Source organism: Patagioenas fasciata, chromosome 2 (genome assembly GCF_037038585.1).
Source record: "Patagioenas fasciata isolate bPatFas1 chromosome 2, bPatFas1.hap1, whole genome shotgun sequence".
Classification (NCBI taxonomy): Eukaryota; Metazoa; Chordata; class Aves; order Columbiformes; family Columbidae; genus Patagioenas; species Patagioenas fasciata.
The window spans coordinates 92,119,770-92,140,732 of NC_092521.1; the positions used below are offsets into that span (position 1 = coordinate 92,119,770).

At 44.1% G+C, this 20,963-nt stretch overlaps 1 protein-coding gene across 9 annotated transcripts in view; it reads left to right on the forward strand.

The window, feature by feature from the left end:
- RREB1 (ras responsive element binding protein 1) overlaps positions 1-20,963 on the forward strand; it is a 126,524-nt gene that overhangs the window by 86,888 nt on the left and 18,673 nt on the right. For all 9 annotated transcript variants that reach the window (XM_065830765.2, XM_071804552.1, XM_065830766.2 and 6 more), the window contains 2 exons: positions 13,643-13,832; positions 15,383-18,125. In XM_065830765.2, coding sequence (XP_065686837.1) covers positions 13,643-13,832; positions 15,383-18,125 — 2,933 coding nt within the window. The remainder of the gene's footprint in view (positions 1-13,642; positions 13,833-15,382; positions 18,126-20,963) is intronic.

Here is a 20,963-nt window from a genome sequence, read left to right on the forward strand (position 1 = left end):
ACATGAAGCAAAACTTTATAAAAGTATTCAGGTACCAACTTAGGAGATTATTCTGCTTGGGGAGAAGGGAGGCAGCTGGATGTAAAGGTTTAGTTGTCTGCCGTGGGAGGGAGTCAAGATAGATGAGTTTCTGGTTCCAGACTTTCAGTAAAATGTGTTATGCTCTTCTGCCTGTTGAGGTTAGGGAATGATTTGGATTTGACTTAAATCAGCTTCTCTTAACAAGGAAAAATTAGTTATTAATTGTTTGAGAAGATGCTTAGATGTTGTGTTTTGATTCAGATAATTGCCACTGGGACTCCTGATACTTTTTTATTTCCTGCTTTTTTACTATAGAAAAATGTAGATCCAGATACATGAAGATATAAAAGAAATATTCCAAGTCTAGTTTAAACATGTAGAAAAGCTGTTACTTTAGAAAAGGAGATTGTCCTGTTTGCAGCAGCTTGTCAGTGTTTTAAGCTTATTTTGGGGTATTGGACTCTGGTGCTCTTTTTGGAAGGGTGCAGAATTCAGAATCTTGATGTGTCAACACTCTCTCCTGAATACCAGTTTCTTAATAGAATGGCATGGAGCAGAGCCATCCCATTCTATTAGATGGGATTAATTCTATTAAATTTTTCCTTCTTTTAGATTTTAAAACCTTGGTAAGTATGTGCAAAACCATTTAAAAGGCATTTTAAGTGCTGTAATTATTGGGGAAAGGAGTTGGAAAGCTCTTTCTAAAACTTGGTCCAGCAAATAGCAGTTAATTAAATGGAGTTTGCTGTTTCTGAAGTAAACAAGGTAAATTTTCATTATTGAGCAAAACTGAAACAGTTGTTCTCTTGTAAGAGCTCTGCAGACACCACAAAAGTAAGTGTGATGTAATTTTGCCATACGCTTTATGCTTTAGAGAAGGTGGCTGTCATATGAGACTTATCCTGGCATTAGCCTCATTTTGAAACTTCTGTGACAACATGACCTCTTTGCAAAGTTTTATGCCACGGACCTGAGTGGAGAAGTGGAGTCCTTTGCTTTGAGTGATGGATAAAAGATAACAGAATATATTGGCAGTGTTGCAAGGCAGACAGGCATAGCTGTGCAAATATGCAGTTCCTCTTCATGCAACTATTTCTCTAAGATTAGGAATCTTGCTTTTGGATGATAATACTCCCCTGAAGCAGATTTTGCTACCCTTGATTGCGCTGAGCAACAAAGACTAAAATGTGTCCCTAAATCAAAGGCATGATTGTCAGTCTCTGCGAGCGTGAATTAAGGCTGGTGCAGGGCTGCCTGTCTTCATGGGCTTGTCCAGATGATGGTAAGGGTTTTTGTCAAATATTTGCTTTACCAATTTAAGACATGTCAGTGGAGACAGGGCAGGACAAGGAAGCTGTGGTTCTCCTTGGTCAGCTAACATGTTCAAATGCAATTTGCCCTGCCTATCTGGTTTAAAACATACCTTTTGTCCTAGTCTAGATAAGTCAAATGGCACTGTCTGCTTGGCCTAACCTCGCAGAAAATCCTCCGGTAAGCAGAGCAGTCTGGGCTGCTCTTAAGGTGACTTTTTCATCCCAAAGGAGATGCATTTGTAACCTTGGCAGGCAGGAGCTGTAATCCCCTGGTTTCCAGGGTTCTGCAAGACTGTTTCTAAGATTCAGCGAGATATGCTGAAAGTAGCGCGTCGTTCTCAGTCCTGAGTTCATGTGACTGAAATGATTCCTCTTGGTGAGGCATAGAGGTACTTTTCTGAGCGAAAGAGATGAAGAAAATAATATTTTGCTAGAGTATCAGAGCAGGAGGCATGTGTGTATGGGTACGATAATGGTGGGAGAGCAAACTGCAAAATGTTAGAAGGCATTCCTCAAATCCTGGTGCTTCCCTGTTATAGAAGACAGGGAGGAAGAACTCCCCTTAAAGTTCAAACAAACAAGCCTAGCAGCTATGTTTTGAGCAAAGAGCAGGAAGCAGAACACTCGGTCTATTTTTATTGCCAGTATTGTAAAAGTAGAGACACTTGATCAGGACTTCTGTGGGGCAGGTATCAGATGTTGTGCATCCCAGTGCCAGATGCTCTGAGTCTGGCAGTTGATTTACAGCCACTGCTTTAGGTAGCCCAGCACAGACTGTTTTGTCATAACCAAAAATAAGTGATGCTCAATCTGCCTAACTGTGCCTTCTGTTGTAAACCAGAGGGCAAACATCCGACTTTTTTCTTCTCGCCCAGTAGTGAGTGTCAAAGTGATTGTGGACATTGGCTCTGCAGCGATGCAGGAGCGTGCGTTTGCCTCGGCAGTAGTACCAGCCTCTCTCTCCCTTCAGGGATGCATCCCTGGCAGCAACAAAGTACTGGGGTGTGCAGGAGCTTCTGCCTGGCTTCCTTGTGATTCTTTAATCCTGCCATTGTAGTGCTCTTGTGTAAATACAGCCTCTCACCCCCTGAGTGTCTGTCTGTCCAGGCCCCCCTCTGCTAAACAGCAGAAAAGGTAACGCTGTCTGGCAGTCCCCGGATCAGTATGTGAGCAGCTAATTTACAGGGTGGGCCATTACCCTTCCAGATACTGTCAAATGAACAACTTTAAATCACAGAGTTAGCTGTTCAAAGTCAGATGAAAAGACACCCCACATTGTCTTCCCCAGCACCGCTTTTTCATGTAAAACCCCGAGCAGGGAGCACTTCATTGTTTACTTGCAGCAGAATAAACAATACTTAATCCACTGATTGTGTGAGAGGGGCTCCAGCTTGGGAGAGTATCTGTTGATTATGTAAAATCCTAAATCGTGCATCTTTGTCTCCTAATTACGGTAAGAACTGCCCTGCTCTTGGGAGCAATAATAGGGCCCTTTGTCCCGCTGACAATGGGCTGTGGCACTGCATCTCCTTCATGGCATTACCCCCCCTGGTCAGTCTCTGTCCTTTTGAAGCCCTGGGACCTGCATCCTAATTAGTGACATGAGCTGGTCTCAGCAAGGCTGTCTGCAGTCCCCATTAGCAGTGGGAAGTGGCCCAGGGGTACTTTCTGACCCCCCTTGCCTCTTTACCTGGATCATTTAAAGAAGAAGTTTGTTTCCCTGCAACTGGGGCCTCAGGACACCATCTATTTTGGTGAGTTTGTATCTGAGTGTTGATATAATTAGCAGAGCACTGAAACGCTGTGCAGCCAATAGGGAAAATGAGAAACCTTGTGGAGCAGGGTGGCTTCTCTGGAAACTTTTGTGGCAGAGAGTTGCTGTTAAACATGGTAATGTGATTGTAAAGGTCGCCTGACAGACAGCTCTGACCCAGCATCAGCAGCACAAGCAAAGGAGAAGTGAGGATTTTCTGGGGAGAAACCTCTTGAGGCGCTATGTGGGGTTTCTCGTCTTTCCTTTGGCAAGTACGATGGAACAGGCTTAAAGTAAAACGTGTGGCTTTTAAAAAAGTACATGCACTATAAAATTGTCTGTTGGGTTTCAGTGTAACCAGACCATACCCTTTATATTTCCTTTCCTCCTCCTCCAGGAAGCTTCTTACAGTACTCTCTGCTCTGTATGAACAGCTAAAAGTTTTTCAATTTTTCCTTTCTCACAGCAGCACGGAGACATTTATGCTGCCTCTCATGCCCATGCATCTTCCTGAGGAGAGGAAGAGGGAGGCAGTTACCTCCCTTCTTAGGTGTTTTAACATCAGTTCTCAGCAAGGGTTGTTGTGCAGTTTGGACACAATAAAAGCCTGGATCCTGAGGAATGTTACAGGGACTTTCTGATTACATGTGGTTCAGTGTGGCATTGCCTTCAGTTACAGCGTTTGCTTTTGCTAACTTTTTATAGGAGACAAGAAATAAATAGACATTACAGAGTGTGAAAGGCAACTGTCTGCCTCAGCCACTGAGCTGACCTAGTGACTAGAACCAGGAGATGCCTATTGTCATGAATGGATTCAGAGTAGATGAAGTTTTTTGACCTTCTACAGAGCATGTCCGAACAGTGATATAATATATTAAGCTTTGTAAGTTGCCAAATCCCAGGCATATTTTCACAAGGACAGCAAAAGCAGTTCTCTTGCCTCAGGGTAATGTGCTTCTGTAGAGCTTAAAAAAAAAAAAAAAGAACACATTCACAGTCTACCTTGTTCTTCAAAACAGTCTGCCCAGGCTTTGCTGGAACTTGTGAAGTCAAATTGGCTAGAGGTTGAACATCACCATGGAAAGCGGTTGTTTTGAACAGTTAGATTGGTAGCAGGCATAGCAACAGAAGAGCTCAGATCCTGGAATGGGAAGTATCAGGACACCTTGACCATTGGTATCTGTTGTCATCTGCCTCCAGTTTTGCCAGGTTAACCACTGTGAGCTCTTGTTTCTGAAAACAGTCCCAGGTGGAAAATGCTATCCTTGTGTCTTGGTGTTACCTGGTTTCACTCAGGAGTGGACAACTTAGATGCCCTGGGAATGTGCTCCTGGACTCTGTGGGTAAATTGTGTCACAAGATGTCATGTGCAGTTGAGCTGGACACCAGGTTTCCCCCTTTTGCCAGCACATACCCATTCTTCAGTGCGTGGTGTCAGGTGGTGGGATGCTGTGAGGCACTGAGACCTGCATCCTCATCTTAAATCATTTTAGCCAATGCACATGAGCAGCCCCGTTCAAGTCAAAACAAGAGGAAGTGGATTTTGAGTAAAAGTGATTCCAGCTACCTAAAATATTACATGTTTATTGTGCAGTTACTGTTCTTCAGGACAGTTCTACACATTGGCTTTGGGGAGATAAAGTAGCCAAGAAAACAAATTAATGTAAATTTGAAGTGTACGGAGATTATTTCAATAATCAGCACCAGTAGAAAAAACTAGGACAAGACTAAGTTGTGTACAGAGCAGCAATGTGACTGAGTAAAAGTACGTTGTGCAGGATGTAAAAGAAGAAAAAAAAACCCAAAACCCACACCAGAAAAAGCCCCTTAAGTTTCATTCCTGTTTTTGCCAGTGCCTACTTAAGCAACATTAGGAATTAACTTTCTATCTTTTCTCTCCTTATATAGCAGGGAATAATCCTGCTGACTTCATTTTTCTGAAGAACATTGCTTTCTACACATGATCAGCTTTTTGTGGGAAGAGGGTGTTAATGACATTGCAAATTTACAAGAGTAAAAGTGTTTGAAAACTAAATGTTGTTTGCAATTTATATTACTTTTGAGACAAAACTATGAGTTCATGTTGGGAAGAGGAAGTTTTTTTTCCTAGTAGTTAACACTACTGTTACTGGAAGCAACCTGAGGCATGGATGACAAGTAGTCTTCATGGGGCATTGTGAAATTTTATACTACTTTTCCATCTCTGTCACAACTGTTGGTGTGCACATAGATAAGCCTTGTTCCTTGCTAGTACTTCAAAATGAGAGAGAGATGGGGAGCACTCCAGCATAGACATTGTCATGGACGTCCTTGACCTTTGTTTTTGGCACTGTGCTTTGGCCCCTTCTTAGTCATTGTTTGAGATTGTACCAGCAAGGATAGTTTAGGTAGGAACTGCTGCTAGAGTTACTAACAGAGTAACTCAATGCTACAAGACTTGTTATAGCTGAGGATGGAAGCACATAGGGTCAGTTGTGTGGCATTGCAGTTTCAGCTGAACTCTCCTGCTCTGCTTTGCTCTGCAAGCTACTTGCTTGGTGCCTTACTGATAGGAGCTGGGAACCTAATCATGATCTCCATTGGCAGCATTTTCAGTGCAGCAGCAGTTCCATGAGCCAGCTGGTGACGATGAAATCCAGCTCTGGTATATGCTAGGACCAAAAATATGCTGTGGTACAATGCAACTCTTTAATGTTGATGAGGCAGAGGAGAGGGTATGCGAGCAAGCTGGTGAATGCATCCTTTTACTGAGCAAATGGAGAAGTAAAAACGGTGGGTTGAGCATCTGCCTGTATGCTGTCTTGCAAAGCAGACCAGAACTGTATTTTAAGTGCTTTATTAAGTTTCTGTTGAGAAAAGAGAGATGGGAAACATTTGAAGAGCAGCCCAAGTCCAACACTTGCCTGGAAGTGGTCAGATCACATCAGAGAGCTCATTCGGCAAGGAGACTGGAAATCCAGAGCAGCCAGGTAAAAATACCAGGTAGTGAATGGACACAGGGAGTAGTGCTCTCATGTGAAAGTGTGTGGTGTGTCACATGGTGTTGAACATCTTAGCTTGGCTGCAAGAATAGAAAGTGGGTAGAATGCAAAGCTGGCTGTAGAGGAAAGTTTCTCGTAAAAGGGAATGCAGGAGGGAAAGAGGGCTTAGCCAAAATAGTTTATTAGCATGCCTGCCCGATCCTGATGACCAGGGTTTGTTTATACATGGGCTCTCTCAAAGTGCTGGCTCCTGGTTATTGTGTTAACAGTCAGGTCTGCCTGCTTAGCATAGCTTACCTGCGAATGGAGATAAGGGCAGGGCTGCTCAGTCCGGGTTTGGCTGCACCTATTTGGGAGGCTTGTGGTCATCAGGGACTAGTTATAGGATTGGCAAGTGCCTGTAGATGTGCTGCTTCTTACGTTGCTGGTGAAAAGTGGTGTTGCTTTTTTAACATGGTAGACATGTAGTTTGTTTTGTTTTGTTTTCTTAAAATCTTGCCATTAATTTTAAAACCACACAAGTACTTGGCTTCCATATTTGAAAGATGTGTTAGAAAGCAGGAAGACCATTCCTTTTCCCACTTGAAAGAATACCAGAAGCTCTGCTTTACTTTGTGTGCACAAATAATTACTTCAATTCTGGATGCTGTGCAGCTTCCAGTTTTGGTAGCCTTAGAGTACTGTACTGGTCATGCTTTTTATTTTTTTTTCCCTCAAGTATGCTTGCGCTAGTTATTAAACCCTTCATAGTTATTTATGTTGATCTTCAGCTCTTGCTCCGTGATTCTGTCCAACCAATTTCTTGACACTTCTGGTTTTTAAAACTTTGAACTTTTTTAAGTAAAAAGACCATTATGAGAAAATGAAGTACTTTGTTTGTGCAAGTGTCTGCAGGCCATCTCCTGTTCTCCCTTTATTTGTTCTTAGTTGCATGGTAATTCTGTTGAAGTAAATGATAAAGCTGCTGTTCCACTGGGGTAGAGGTATTAAAGTCTGACACTGTGAAGTGTTGCTGGTATGTGCAATTCATTACAGTGTTGGGAAGAAATTAATTCTTTTTTCCTCATTTTTCTTTGCTCACACGCAAAGAAAGTTAAAAAGATGGCACAGGATGGCTCATGCCTCTTTATTAAACCTTATAGCGGTTAACTTCACTTGAGTTACCCTGTGTGAGGGAGTCACGACACGCTGGCACAGACACTGGCTCTGCAGCATGCCGACAAGTTTCTGAAGCACGACATCACCCTGGTTTATATCGGGTCTGCCCTGGCTCATACACGATACTTTTCTTGCCTGGACCACAGCGCAGCTGTAGGAATGTGCACAGCGTTGTGCATCCCTCTATTAATAGAAGAGCTGGTGCAGTGGTTTCAGCTTTTGCCATGCCCAAGGGAGGCTTCTTTGAGGGAGAGAGGGTTAAATGGAGCAATGGGACACGATGGTAATGGAGTCGAACAGCCAGTGGGGAGGTGGGAGGGAGGGAAAGTTAAAAGTCCTGCCTTTGCTGAGGAGGTGAAGCAGCGTGCACTGAACGTCTGGTGAGCTGCATCCGTCCCCTGCGCCCTGGGAAAAGGGAGAGGAGCCTCTCCAACCCATCGCGCCTGGCAGGGAGCTGGCTCCCAGTGCCGCTTGGGGTTTCGGCTCTGACCCAGAGCACTGGGTGAGGTGGACGTGGGAGAGCAGCAGGTCCTTTGGGGTCAGACTCACTGTGATGCTGTGGGGGAAGGAGGCAGGAACGGTCATTGCAGGACAACGAGAGGACCCGCAGGGATCTCCGGGAGCAGCGCTGCTGCTTTTCCATCACTCATCTGCAGCAAGTGGGAGAGATTAGTGCAGCTGTTGGATGTTATTTCCCAGGGCCCTGGGTGTGGAGGCCAGGAAGGGTATTTCATCCAAAAGGAGATGAGTATCTGGACCTGGGTGGGGTTGCACAGGAGCAGAAACCAGTTTGCTCTCTCTCATCTGCCTCCCTTCGCTGTGCCCCCAAAGCAGTGCGAGAGAAACAAAGAAGTCCTTTCCTGAAGGGGAATATGTCTGTAACCTGCCAGCTTTTCTTTCAGAGGTGGTGAAAGCCCTCATGTTTAAAACCATCCTTTCTCCATCTCCCTCTCCTCGTCAGCCTCCTCTGCAGTGCATGTTCATGGTCTAGAGGCTGGGAATCACCCATCCTTCTCTGCCCAGTTGTGTTATTTTTAGGTCAGTGTAGGATTTTCTTTGCTTGTAAGGAGAGCCACATTAATTCTGCGAATAATGTGAGACAGGAAGGAGAATAATAACGACAAGGGTGGAAATTTATGTACAATATGTATTAGGGATTTCAGTGGGAGGAGTTAGATGACTTAATAACGTAACTGTGTATTAATGGCTTCTGTCTCAGGATGTGTTTCATTCTTGTTTTGTTTTCCTTCTGTTTGTGGCAGTTGCTAAAGAGCACATACAGGGAAGGAACAAAATGATACCAAGCTTTTAATTTTAGATGAGACCTAGAAATTCACACTGCTTTTAATTGTTGATGCCCACAACATGGGCAACATAGTGAGCTGCGTGGGTGAAAACTTCAAGTTTTGGTCTACTCTTGTGTGGTTTCAGAAGTGTAAGTAGAAGAATGCTAAATGTCACTTTCCCATTGCCAGTGTCTGGTAATGCAGAGCATAATGTTTATTTAATTTCTTGGTAAACAGGATGATGGATATAAGTATTTGGCATTTGCATCTCGGCTACTGAAACATAAAATTTAGAAAGATCGAATGTTTGTCTTCATTACCCTTAATCAAAATCAAGACTGATCCATTTTGCTTAAAATTTGGCTCTGGTTTACCTTTCTAAAATGCCTTGTCTTTTCTTAAAGAAAAAAAGCTATTTCCATAGCTGACAAATTGGAATTAGCTCAGAGGAGAGCGTAATGCAAGGGAACAGGCATCACTTATGTGAACTTTTCTCAGATAGGTGCCACTTGTCCTAAGTGTAGGTTGCCACTTGAGCAAGCTGCACAAAGCATTGACTATTTCTTAAAGCCTTAAAGGTTTTACATCCTAATTAACATTACATATTTCAAGAATGCAAACTTATTTTAGTAGAAAGCTTTTTAATGCTGTGTTTTTATATATAGACCTTGTCTGCATTACCAAAAAAAAAAAAAAAAGGTGAACTGGTGTAGTAATAATTAAACAGACTTTTCTAATGTGATATGTGACCTAAGCACCAAGGTCAGCCTGGTCATTGCACGGTCGTTGCAGTTGTATTTTGGTTCTGCTTTTGTGTTTTAGCAGTTCTGTTTTCTCACCCGCTTGCTTTGTACACTTCTGTCAGCAAGCCAGAGCCCTAGTATTATGTTGGCATTTTACAGGTATGAACGACTCTGAAAAGTAAAGGCAGTTGAGAATGAAGCTCATTTTAAAGTGGTCTTAGCCGCTCAAAGCAGTTTTTTCCTTTTTGCTTATAATTGAATCTCTGTGCTTAGAACTGAACAGCTTTCTTCTCTCTGCTGTGTAATCATATTTATAGAAAAATGGAAAACTGTGGCCAAGACTAGAAGTCACATGGCAACACAACAACTTTTATTTGCTACGTCTGGAAACTTACCTTGCAAATAGAGTGCTTTTATCTCCGCTCAGGTGTTGAGCCATTGCTCTGCCTGTTCTGCAAACAGCCTCGGAACCTGTTCCCATCTCTGTTCTCCGCAGCCATACCATCCGTGTTTGACTTGGCACTGCACGTGGGCAGACTTGTGAAATTGTAAGGAGAGGGGTGTTTTCTTGGTGTTTTGTTTTGTTTTTTAAAGTTCATCATGAGCAAAGTATTACCATATGTTTCAGATGCTTTGTTTGATATGCTGGACTTTTCAGAGTTTCCACATTTTTATAACTTTTTTTTTGTTACAGCAATTTGAGCAAGACGAGAAATGTTCATATCACCTAGGATTCCGTTCTCTTGTCCATCTTAGGCTGGTTTTAGATTTAAAAATGCTGTAGGCATTGACACTATCTAAAGATAGAAAATAGTACTGATGACAAAACAGAAAAATTCATGGTTAGCCTTCCTTAAAAAAAAGTAATGCGTCCAGTTAAGGCATTGTTAGGCATGGCAGCTTACTCTATTTTAAATTAACACAAGCCTTAGTCAATTCAGCATGGTGCTTGCCTTAACTAGTTAGGTTTTGAAGCTCGGTACCTCTAAGTTTTCCTTGGAGGTGCTACATGTCCATATCGACATCTGCAGGGCTAATTGTATTCAAATCTCATTTTGTGTCATTTGGGGGAAACTCGGATTCCCTTCGTACTTGGGGTATGGGGAAGTAATTCAACAAAAACACAAACACACATGAAAAAAAAAAAGTCACGAACACACTTGGGCGTACGGGCCGTGTATTTTAAATAGCTTGCTTCTGTAGTGAAGCCTGGTAAGCCCAAGTGAGGTCTGCAGAGCCTGAGAGACCTCCCGAGCCAACGGCGCGGTGTCACGCATCGGGAGCAGCTTCACACCGACCTCCCTTGTCCTTGGCGAGTGGCACAGGCACGAGGTGCTAGCGCGGTGCCCCCCGGCTCCCCTGGGGTGCCTGCCCTCAGCTGCTCTGCGTGGCTGCCCGGGAGGGCTTTGCTCCATCTGGTTTGATTCCAGCTCCCCAAGCTGTGGCTGCTTCTACAGGTGTGCACAGACCGCAGGGGAAGGGAGGGCATCCACAGGTTCCTCCCGTGGGAGCCTGTGAACTGTGGCAGCAGGGGAGGGTGCTGAGCCAGGGCACCGTGTATTTTTATGCCCTCAAGTGCCTGCATCCTAAGTTGGCAGGCCTGATTTATCTGGAGGTTTCTTTTTTTTTTTTTCAGCCAGGAGCTTCTTTCTGGCTGAATGGGGAAAAAGAGCTTAATCCTTTTCCCTGTTTCTCTCTTCGCTTGCTGCTTCTTCACTCGCAGCAAATAAAACACTAAGGAGGAAAGAGAAAACTATAGAGGCGTGTTTAATTCCATGCTTTATCAAAGAGAGAAAGTACATATTCCTTTTTCAAGATATATTGCTTTCATTTTGGGGGGAGGGGAGGCGGTTCCCTTTGCATGGAAAACACCATTTTTAAATTGCAAATTTTTACTGTCCTGAGGCGTAGTAGTTGATACAGGTGTACTGTGGAGGACTTTCACACGGTCCCTGATCTGAAAGATTTACTCTCAAGTGCAGATTTTGACGGGAGCCCTAAATAAACCAGTGCTTAAAAACCAACGTGTCGCACAGCTGGTGGAGGTGAGGGAGTGCAAGATGGACAAGGAGCACCTCCCCGCTTGGCCAGAAGCACTGGCTTCAGCTGAGCCCAAATCTTAGGGGTACCATGGCAGGCACCAACTCTCCCAGTAGCTCTGTGATCCCATCAGTGTTAGCTATGCTGGCCCTGTCATGCATGAGGGGATGCGACCACTCCATTGGGTTGCTTGGCAGGGGGAGGGCAGGCACATCGAGGACCCCAGAACTGCCTCAGGACACCCCAAGGTGAGGGTCTGTATCCCCCTGCAGAAGGGCTGGCCCCACAGCCTGCCAGCGATGTTCCCGGTCATATAGGTGAGTTCTTAGCAACATGGTTTAGTGCTAGCGTTAGGTTATGGTTGGACTCAATGAGGGTCTCTTCCAACCAAAATGATTCTATGATTGCTTGTGAGCCCTCCTTGACCCTGTGCTGACATGCCAGGAGGAGCGTTCCAGAAGCACTGCTTGCTTTCACATGAGGAGTTTTCATCACGTCTAAAAAGAATTTATTTCAGTAGCCTACAAGTTCTTCCTATGCCTGCTCTAACCCTTTAATGCCCTCCTTCCCCAGGCGGTTTTGGTGGTTGTGTGCTTTTGTTTTTGCTGAAGATGAAAGCTTTGCATCCCAGAACAGTGAGCCAAGTGAGCTGGAGGAGAGCTGTAGGTCCTGATGCTGGCGGAGCTCCGTGTGTTGGCATTCCCCACCCCACCAGAGATTGCCATCATATTTAGCAGACCTCTTTAAGTAAACATTTGCTTTGTAAATGCCATTGGTTCGATATTTAAGCGAATGCAGGGACTATGCTGGCAATAATTATAAAGGTAGGATGCAAGTAAATTGTCAGGGGAGATAAAACAGATTAAACCTCCAGCACATAGTATTTATGTCCCAACCTTCTGGGTACTGTGATAACAAAGGCTGTGCTACATATACTTCACACTTGCTTCTTTCACCACTCAGAGTATGAGTCCAGTTGCTTTGTGGGTGACTTGGTTATCTCTTAATTTTCAGGGAATAAAAAAGGTCTGTGGAAGTTTACGCAGTGATAAAAAGAACAACAATGGGAGTTTGCTAGGGACAGGACAGGGAGGGGGTGGTTTCAGGATTTTGTCAGAAGTCGTTTCTAATTGCAGGATGTTTTTTTAATGAGTAGGCACATGTCCTTTTCCTTGATGTGGAGGGTGAAGACAGTATGGGGAGAACTAAGGCAGGGGGAGAACTGTGAAAAACTCCTAGTGTATGTAATAGTCCACTGGCAAAATCTGACTGCTTCACTGAAGGTTGCTTCTGTAAAACCTGTGCTTTGGATGCAAGCTAGGGCTGTGACCACAAGGAACCATGTTGAGTGAAACTGTGTGTCGCTTGTTGAATGCAGGGTGGATGTGACCTGTCATGCTGCAGAGCTCAAATCTCAGATATTTAAAAAGCAATAAGCTTGTTTGTGGATGTGTTGGCCAAATGTTGCTGCATAATCCTTACTGCCTGCAGCAGAGCTGCATTTTCAATACCTTTGGTTGTTTAACACAAGTCTGCTTTATGTAAGAAACTTTTGTTTAGCTGAATTTGGGATTTGAGAACTTTATAAAGCCAAGAAATCATAGCAGTAAAGTGTGTGTAGGAAAAGATGTCGCTTCTGCTTTATTTTTAGGTCACACAGGCTGTGAAGGGGGTCTTTGAGTGTCAGAAGTGTTGAACCTGTTTCAAGTCTTCCTTCTCTGGCCCTACTCCACTTCAAGGAGCACTAATTTTCCATTTAGAACAGTATATTTCTCATAACAGCTTTGAGAAAAAACAGTGAAAGTTTAGGGAAAGGCAGTGCAGAGAAAATTCATACATGAGTATTTGAGTGGTATACATTAGTATGTTTTAAGCAGTAGTTTTTAAAGGTGACATTTAGACATCTGCAGCTGCTTGCTACTTAGATCTGATTAAGCCTCTCCTTGTCACTGATTTTTTAAAATATCTTTAGTAGTACTTTTTAGTAAAAAGGAAATGGTGTAAAGCTATTGAGATATTTTATGTCAGACAATGGGAAGGTTGTCAGAGCGCTGTGGTCTCAGCTGCCACTTCACCATCTGCCCACGTGGGACACTCAGCTCTCATGCAGGATACTATTTGAACTTCCAGTGAACTTAATAGCCAGAAGCTGGAAGAAAGTGACTGTGATTGAAATGGCCTTTCTGCGGTGATAGGTTTTTGACACGCCGTGGCTTCATCTTGCATTTAGCAGCTTCTTACTATCATGGGGTGAGAGGAAGGAGGCTGGCCTAATGTGAGAAGAATGCTGGTGCTTAAGCCTGCAGCAGTCAGTAAGTCATTTCTGTTTTATTCCTTTCCCTTCCAGGTGTGACATCTGTTGTATTACCTTTCGTACTCATCGGGGCCTGCTGCGCCATAATGCAGTTATCCACAAGCAGCTTCCCAGAGATCCCATGGGAAAACCTTTCATTCAGAACAACCCTTCGATTCCGGCAGGCTTCCATGACTTGGGATTCACAGACTTCTCCTGTAGGAAGTTCCCCCGCATTTCTCAGGTACGCTCTGTTCTTCGTAGCTTAAGGTACCAACTGATGAAGTGCATTCTGAATTCATTGAAAGCCTGCCTTCCAGTCTGCCCATTAATTCTTATCTTCTCCAAACCATCCTGCATCTAAAATCAATAGGGAGAACAGATGGTAAGGAAGGCATTATTTATTTTAATTTACTGTAACAAGGATGCGGTTGTGGTGTGAAAGATTTTGCCATGAAAAACTTTGGGAGGTCACCTTACTTACTAAATGGTGACATCTTCAGTGACTTCTTCACAAAACATTCTGAAATATCTTTCCACTGCATTCTTTAGATGAGTTCTGAAGATTTTGCACCTTTGAGGGTAACTGACTGGGGGAAGGCAGAGTCTGTAAATATTTTTCTGAGAGCCATAAAGTTTTCTATGGAATGTTATTATTCCTCCCTCTGCCAAACCTTACCTGCCTTATTTATTTTGAGTCTGCATGAAGCTGCTTATCTATTTAAAAAAATCAAGAACACAATCCATGCTTTTTCAGTATCTGCACTTTCCTTATTCTCCTTGGATTAAAGCATTGTATTCCAGCTCTTCTGTCTGAAAGGTTGTAGACCTGTAATTTACTGCTGGTCCAGGGGAGCATGTAGATCATTCTGTAACTCTAGTAGAGTTTTGGTAAAAAAGTTATGAAATCAGGAGAAGAGAGCTCTCTTTAAAAAACTTGGTTTTATTTTGTTTGTAATTAATCATAGCCGGTTAAAGTTAATAAAGGATTTAAAGTTTAGGGCTTTCTTTTTGTAATAATTCTGCTTGCACTGTAGGGGAAGACCTACAAAGTATCTGAACAAATTGTGGGGAGTATGTAAAGGTCTTGCCAGCCCTCTACTTAATATATCACTTCTCCTCTCCTTTGATGTGGAACCTTTGCAACATATATGAGCTGTCCCGGTAGCATTTAAATAGAGCATTTGGATTCATGACTTCTTTCAGGGATAGGTGTAAAATCCATCTGTGAGCTTAGGGAATTTTTTAGGAGAATAAATATAGTTGGACTTAGCTAACCAAAAACCTTTCTGCTTTGGGCTCTGCATGTCATTGATTTTCTCATAGGGTTGATTTTATTTTGGTTGGTTTATGTTGTTTTGCATTCTTGGGTGCCATTTTATTTTCTTCTCTTAGTTTCTTTGTAGTAATAAAGCTAAAGGAGGTAGTTGTACTGCCCAGATTACTGAAGTTTGCTGTGTAGTCTACTGAGGCTCCTGTGCTCTCAGTGAAGTGAGAGAGATTTCTGGAAGGGAAGTTCAGGATGGGAGAGTATTTGAGAGTCAGGATAGCTCTCTGAAGGAGTTTGCCTGTATAGGAGGAAACTTTTGGAGAATCAGCCCCTAATTTAGATACACCACTTAGGTGACTAAAGGCTGTGGAGCAGGAATATCTCCATGCCAGGTAGGTGGTGGCTGCGTTAAATGCCTTAACTTGGGCAGTGGAAGAGAGTGTGAACTGTTCTTGTTTTGCAGCAGCGTGTGATGCCTGTCCGGTTTGAGATACCCACTCTAAATATTTTTGCATGTTTTGCAGGTCTGGTGTGAAACAAATTTGCGAAGGTGCATCAGTGACTTCCATCGATTTATTTGTGAGACGTGTAACAAGGCATTCCCCATGCTTTCAGCACTCAAACTGCACACAGAAACTCACCTGGTGGATCAGGGAAAAGACAAGCACAAGCCACAGTCCATGACCCCACCCGGTGAGAATGCAGACCAGAAAGCCTTCATGGCATCCTTGGGCCTCCAGTACACCAAAGACATCAAGCCTGTCAAGCAGGAGGACAACACACAAGATGAGGTCCAAGAAATGCGGCTCAGAGCACTGAAGAGTAACCTACCTCAGGAACCCAGCAGCACAAGTCTGCTCAGCCTCTCTCCTCTGGAAGCTGCATCTATGGGAGGGTCATTTTCAGTCCTTCCCCCTACAAAAGAAAACATAAAGCTCCTCTCACTGCAGCCTTTCCAGAAGGGTTTTATCATCCAGCCTGACAGCAGTATTGTGGTAAAACCCATCTCCAATGAGTCTGCCATTGAGCTGGCAGACATTCAGCAGATCTTGAAGATGGCTTCTTCTGCTCCTCCTCAAATCAGTCTTCCTCCACTTTCTAAGGCACCTTCTGTCCCTGTGCAGTCCATTTTCAAGCATATGCCACCGCTGAAGCCAAAGCCTTTGGTAACACCCCGGACAGTTGTCGCAACCTCTACACCTCCTCCTCTTATCAGTGCCCAGCAAGCCTCCCCTGGCTGCATCAGCCCAAGCCTCCCACCTCCCCCTCCGAGGCTGATCAAGAACTCAGTGGAGTCCTCCTCCAACTCTCACCTTTCCCAGCCAGGAGCCAAATTAAGTCCTTCCTCACAGTTGCTCCTCCAACCCAAAGTAGAGCCTCTGACTCAGCATGAGATGAAGACACAACTGGAGCAGGACAGCATCATCGAAGCTCTCCTGCCTCTGAGCATGGAAGCCAACATCAAGCAAGAGGTGACTGAAGGAGACCTCAAAGCCATCATTGCAGGGGCGGCGAACAAGAAAGCGCCGACCATGAGGAAAGTTTTGTACCCCTGCCGTTTCTGTGACCAGGTGTTTGCCTTCTCTGGTGTCCTGAGAGCTCACATCCGTTCTCACTTGGGTATTTCCCCATACCAATGCAACATCTGTGACTACATCGCAGCTGACAAGGCAGCGCTGATCCGGCATCTGCGGACACACAGTGGGGAGAGGCCTTACATCTGCAAAATCTGCCACTACCCCTTCACAGTGAAAGCCAATTGTGAGAGGCACCTGCGAAAGAAGCACCTCAAAGTGACTAGGAAGGATATAGAGAAGAACATTGAATACGTCACCAGCAACGCCGCAGAGATGGTGGATGCCTTCTGCTCCCCAGACACTGTGTGCAAGCTGTGTGGCGAGGACCTGAAGTATTACCGGGCCCTCCGCATTCACATGAGGACACACAGCGGCTGCCAGAAAAAGAAGCCATTTGAGTGCAAGGAGTGTGGTACAGCCTTTTCGGCCAAGAGAAATTGCATTCACCATATCCTGAAGCAGCACTTGCATGTGCAAGAAAGGGAGATTGAGAATTACATTTTAGTGGTGGACTGCAGTGCCCAGGAAAACCAGACAGACCCTCCTTTATTGGAGGACAGCACTTATATGGACCGCAAGCCCATGACGCCTTTCCTGGAGCCACAGAACGGCTTCTTGCTTGGAACGTCATCTCACGTTCCCATCAAACTTGAACCTGCAGGCAACTTCCCAATGGATTTTGACGAGCCATTGGATTTCTCTCAGAAGAGCAAAAGCCTGAGTGCTGTGCAAGTGAAGCAGGAGAACCTGTTTGGCTCTTCTCCCCTGTCCCTCTATGACTGTTCCATGGAGCCCATTGACCTGTCCATCCCCAAAGCCCTGAAGAAGGATAAAGATGATGTCCCATGTGAAGCCAGGAATCAAGAGTTGGTTGCTTCTGAGAACAGTGATAAAGCCTATAACTGTCTGCAGTGTCCTTTGGTTTTTGGTGCCAATGGGAACTCTGAGAAAACCAGGGCTGTCAGACATCCCCAGCCACTGAAAGGTTCGTTGCATTTGACTGTCCCAATCATTTCCCCAGCTCTCCTTGGCAATTCTGCCTTGCTGAGACCCCTGAGACCTAAACCACCACCACCACCTCTCTTGCCAAAGCCTCCAGTAACTAAAGAGCTGCCACCATTGGCTTCCATTGCGCAGATAATTTCATCTGTGTCTTCTGCTCCCGCTTTGCTGAAAACAGAGGCTGCAGATGCCAGTCCCAAGGCAGTGAGCAGCTCCACTGGGTGTGACAAATCAGGGAACACCAAAGCAAAAGTGACAATCGTGACCGCCGTTCAGAGAGACTCCAGCCTGCCTGGTGACCTGACTCAGGCGTGTGATCCAGAGCAGTCTCCCGTTGCTGATGCTGGGTTGACTAAGAAAAGAGGTAGAAAGAAAGGAACGAAAAATAAGCCTAAACTTAGCAGTAGTGTCGATCTGGAGTCAAGTGGGGAGTTTGCCAGCATAGAGAAGATGCTGGCTACCACAGACACTAATAAATTTAGCCCATTTCTGCAGTCCACTGACAATTTCAAGGAAGAAAGCGGCAGAAATGGAACGAGTGAGGATGAGAAGGAAACTGCCGAAGATAAGCTGCTGAGGGGGAAGAGGAACGCTTACTCAGAATGCCTGCAAAATATCCCCTGTCCTTACTGTCCTCGAGTCTTTCCATGGGCAAGTTCCCTGCAGCGGCACATGCTCACTCACATAGGTAAGAGTGCCTTGTGCTCACAGTAGATTGTAACCCATGAGGATGTTCCTCATGAGAAGGCCTCCACATGGAGGAATCTTCCTTTCTTGTCCTCTCTCTGATGTCTGAACGGTATTCTTTGTTATTTTGCAAATCTCTAGCTGTTGTTGTTGGATGGTGGTAGCATTACATTTTTCAGTAACGGAATAATCTCAGTGATTTTGAGTTTCGAGGGCCCAAATTAAATGGTAAAACCCACTTAATTTCAGTGGCATAACTTAGCGAACCTGGGAAAAGACTCTGGTTTCAGGTGTTCTATTACTGCTGTCTTGTCTTGAAGGTGAATGTGTGTGTTAAATATTCCATCGTGCTTTACATGGTTTCTTTGGCTGCTTCCAGTGGCTGTTTGTCTGCATCAGTGGTGATAAAAAGATCCATTAAAATAAGAGCAAATAAGTACAGAATTGTGGGAGGAAAGTAATATAGTAATTAGCATATTTTTTCCTGTGGTGGCTTTTATTTGACAATCAAAGAAGGACCATACCAGAAATATCATCCTGAGCATTAGGTACTAGGTTGCCTCTAGGAAATGTTTCTTCTTAGCGCTAGACAGCTGAAGGTGGGCTTAAACCCTAAGGTGTGGAGATGTGTTTGGAATCTTTAATCTTGTGCCACTGTGTTAGTAATCTCAAACCTGGTGTGAACAAAAGGAGGAATTGGGGAGAGCAAATTATTCTAGGTTTGGGGTTATTTTTCATTCTTTAATATAAAGGAAATACTATGTTGGATGCTGTGCTGATTTGAAGTTCGCTGCTTTTTCCACCCACACGGTAATAAAGTAATTAGTAGATTCTCATCCTGCTTGAAGAGAGAGAGGATGAAGCTCTACTTGCCGTTGCTCCTTTTTAAGTCAATCACGGTCGTTGGTATTATTTTCTTCATTATGCAGTCTCAACTCCTGGTGTAAAGTTAAGGATATTTGTAAGAAATGTAGGGGAACTGAGTACAGCCTCATAAGAGATGATAACTTCATATTTTTTAATGGAATTGAGGTTTAATGAAGCAACTGATTCATGTCTGTGCTAAAGAGGGAAACCTGAAGAGGTAAAAGAGGTTAGCTAAGAGGTTTAAAGGGAATCTGAGCTGTGGAGCAGTCCCTATTACTGTTTGCTTTGGGTGACGCAAGGACAGAACTTGCAAGGTATCAGTGCAACAGTGAGGCTATTGTTTTCTGGCCCACAGAGACCAAATTATTTCACCTTATTAAGCATACAGTTTACTTTCAATGGTGAAGGAGAGCTCTTTATTCATATCAATCATTTTTTAACACCCTGCTCTCAAAAAATATATATATATAGTTACCAAAGAACTGTTCATGGGACAGAAAACAATAGAGAGGCTTTTTCCAGACTAAGGAGTTTGACCTGCTTATTGATGGCAGGCTTCCAAGGTAGCAGCGCTGTTGTGAACCCCTAGTGAAGATGAGAAAATGCACTGATCCATGAGTTATACAGGTGAAACTTGTCTCCCCTACCGCTACTGGGTTTGGAAGGAGACACCATCCTTTCAGAAAGCTTGTGCTGCAATCCCTACAGGGAAGGTGACCAGCTGAAGCTGGAGCAGGCCTGGATCAGCAGTGCAGATACCAGATTTTCGGTGGTGCTATGACAGTGGCAATAGTCAGATTCAGGTTGGTGTCCTCTGGCAATGATAATACTGAGCTCTTTTCTAATCGTCAGAGCAGTGTTGAGGGAGGCTTGTTCCTGGAGGACCACCATACAGCAAGCTTTGACTGGCCTTGGGTTCTTTGAGGGGACACGAGCGCTCTTTCTAAACTGGGAGTTTGCAGCAGTAGTGTAGGTGAGGCTTGTTGCAGGAGAGAGGGAAAGGTAAACTAGGAAGGTAGATTTAGGCCAGGGAGGTGGTTCCAAAGCAAGCACTAGGATGCATTCGGGTAGAGCAAGACCCATGTGTTTGTGCTGTCAGGTGGTGGTGGCAGCATGGAGGAGTTTGGCAGCTGCATGATAGATACAGCAGTTTGTCGGGTTTGTGTTTTGGGTGGGCGAGTTGGTTTTCTGATGGAGACATCTACAGTGTCATCGTGCAACACACCGTTTCTGTCCCCACCTATTGCACAGGCAGTGACTTGTTAGATAGCTCTGTTTTTTAAAAGTAGTTAAGAAAAAGTTCTTTTCACTTACCTTATTGTAAAGGGGATCCTTATGGCTGCTCCCTGACCTGAGGAGAGAAGGGGCCAAGAGAATGATGTGAATGGGATACATGAGAGTGCTGGTGATCTGCTTCCAAACTGCATCTGTTGGGTATCTGCTTCGTATGGAATCATATCAGGCAAGCTGTTCCACGCTCCTAGATTTCTGTAGTATGCTGCTATCAAAAAAACAAGGCAATCATTTGAGCAAAAAGTGGCAACTGGGTCTTCTCCATCCATTTATAGGGAAGTTGTTATTGGAGTAATTTATGTAAATGGTCCAAGCTAATAATAAGTGAACATGGTTGAGGAAAAGGTATATAGTTTTGACCATTTAGTATCTGTATATTACCAGTTTTAAACTACTATGTTTATGCAGACATGAAAAGGTTTTTGCAAGTGCATGTTTCATGTTCAGTAAAATTTCGACATGGAGAACTCCTTCCATGGGGTGTCAAGATCATATTTACCTTTTGTCAAAGTGCAAAAACTCGCACGCTACCAGTAACTTACATCCCTTGCGCAACCAAAAGCCTCTCTCATGAAGGCTTTCACCTTGCTTATTCTTGCCTCAACACCACTGTGTGTTTTTTAATTCAAAAGCATTTCCCTGAAGAAGCATGCACCTTCCTCAACCGTTTTTATTTTAA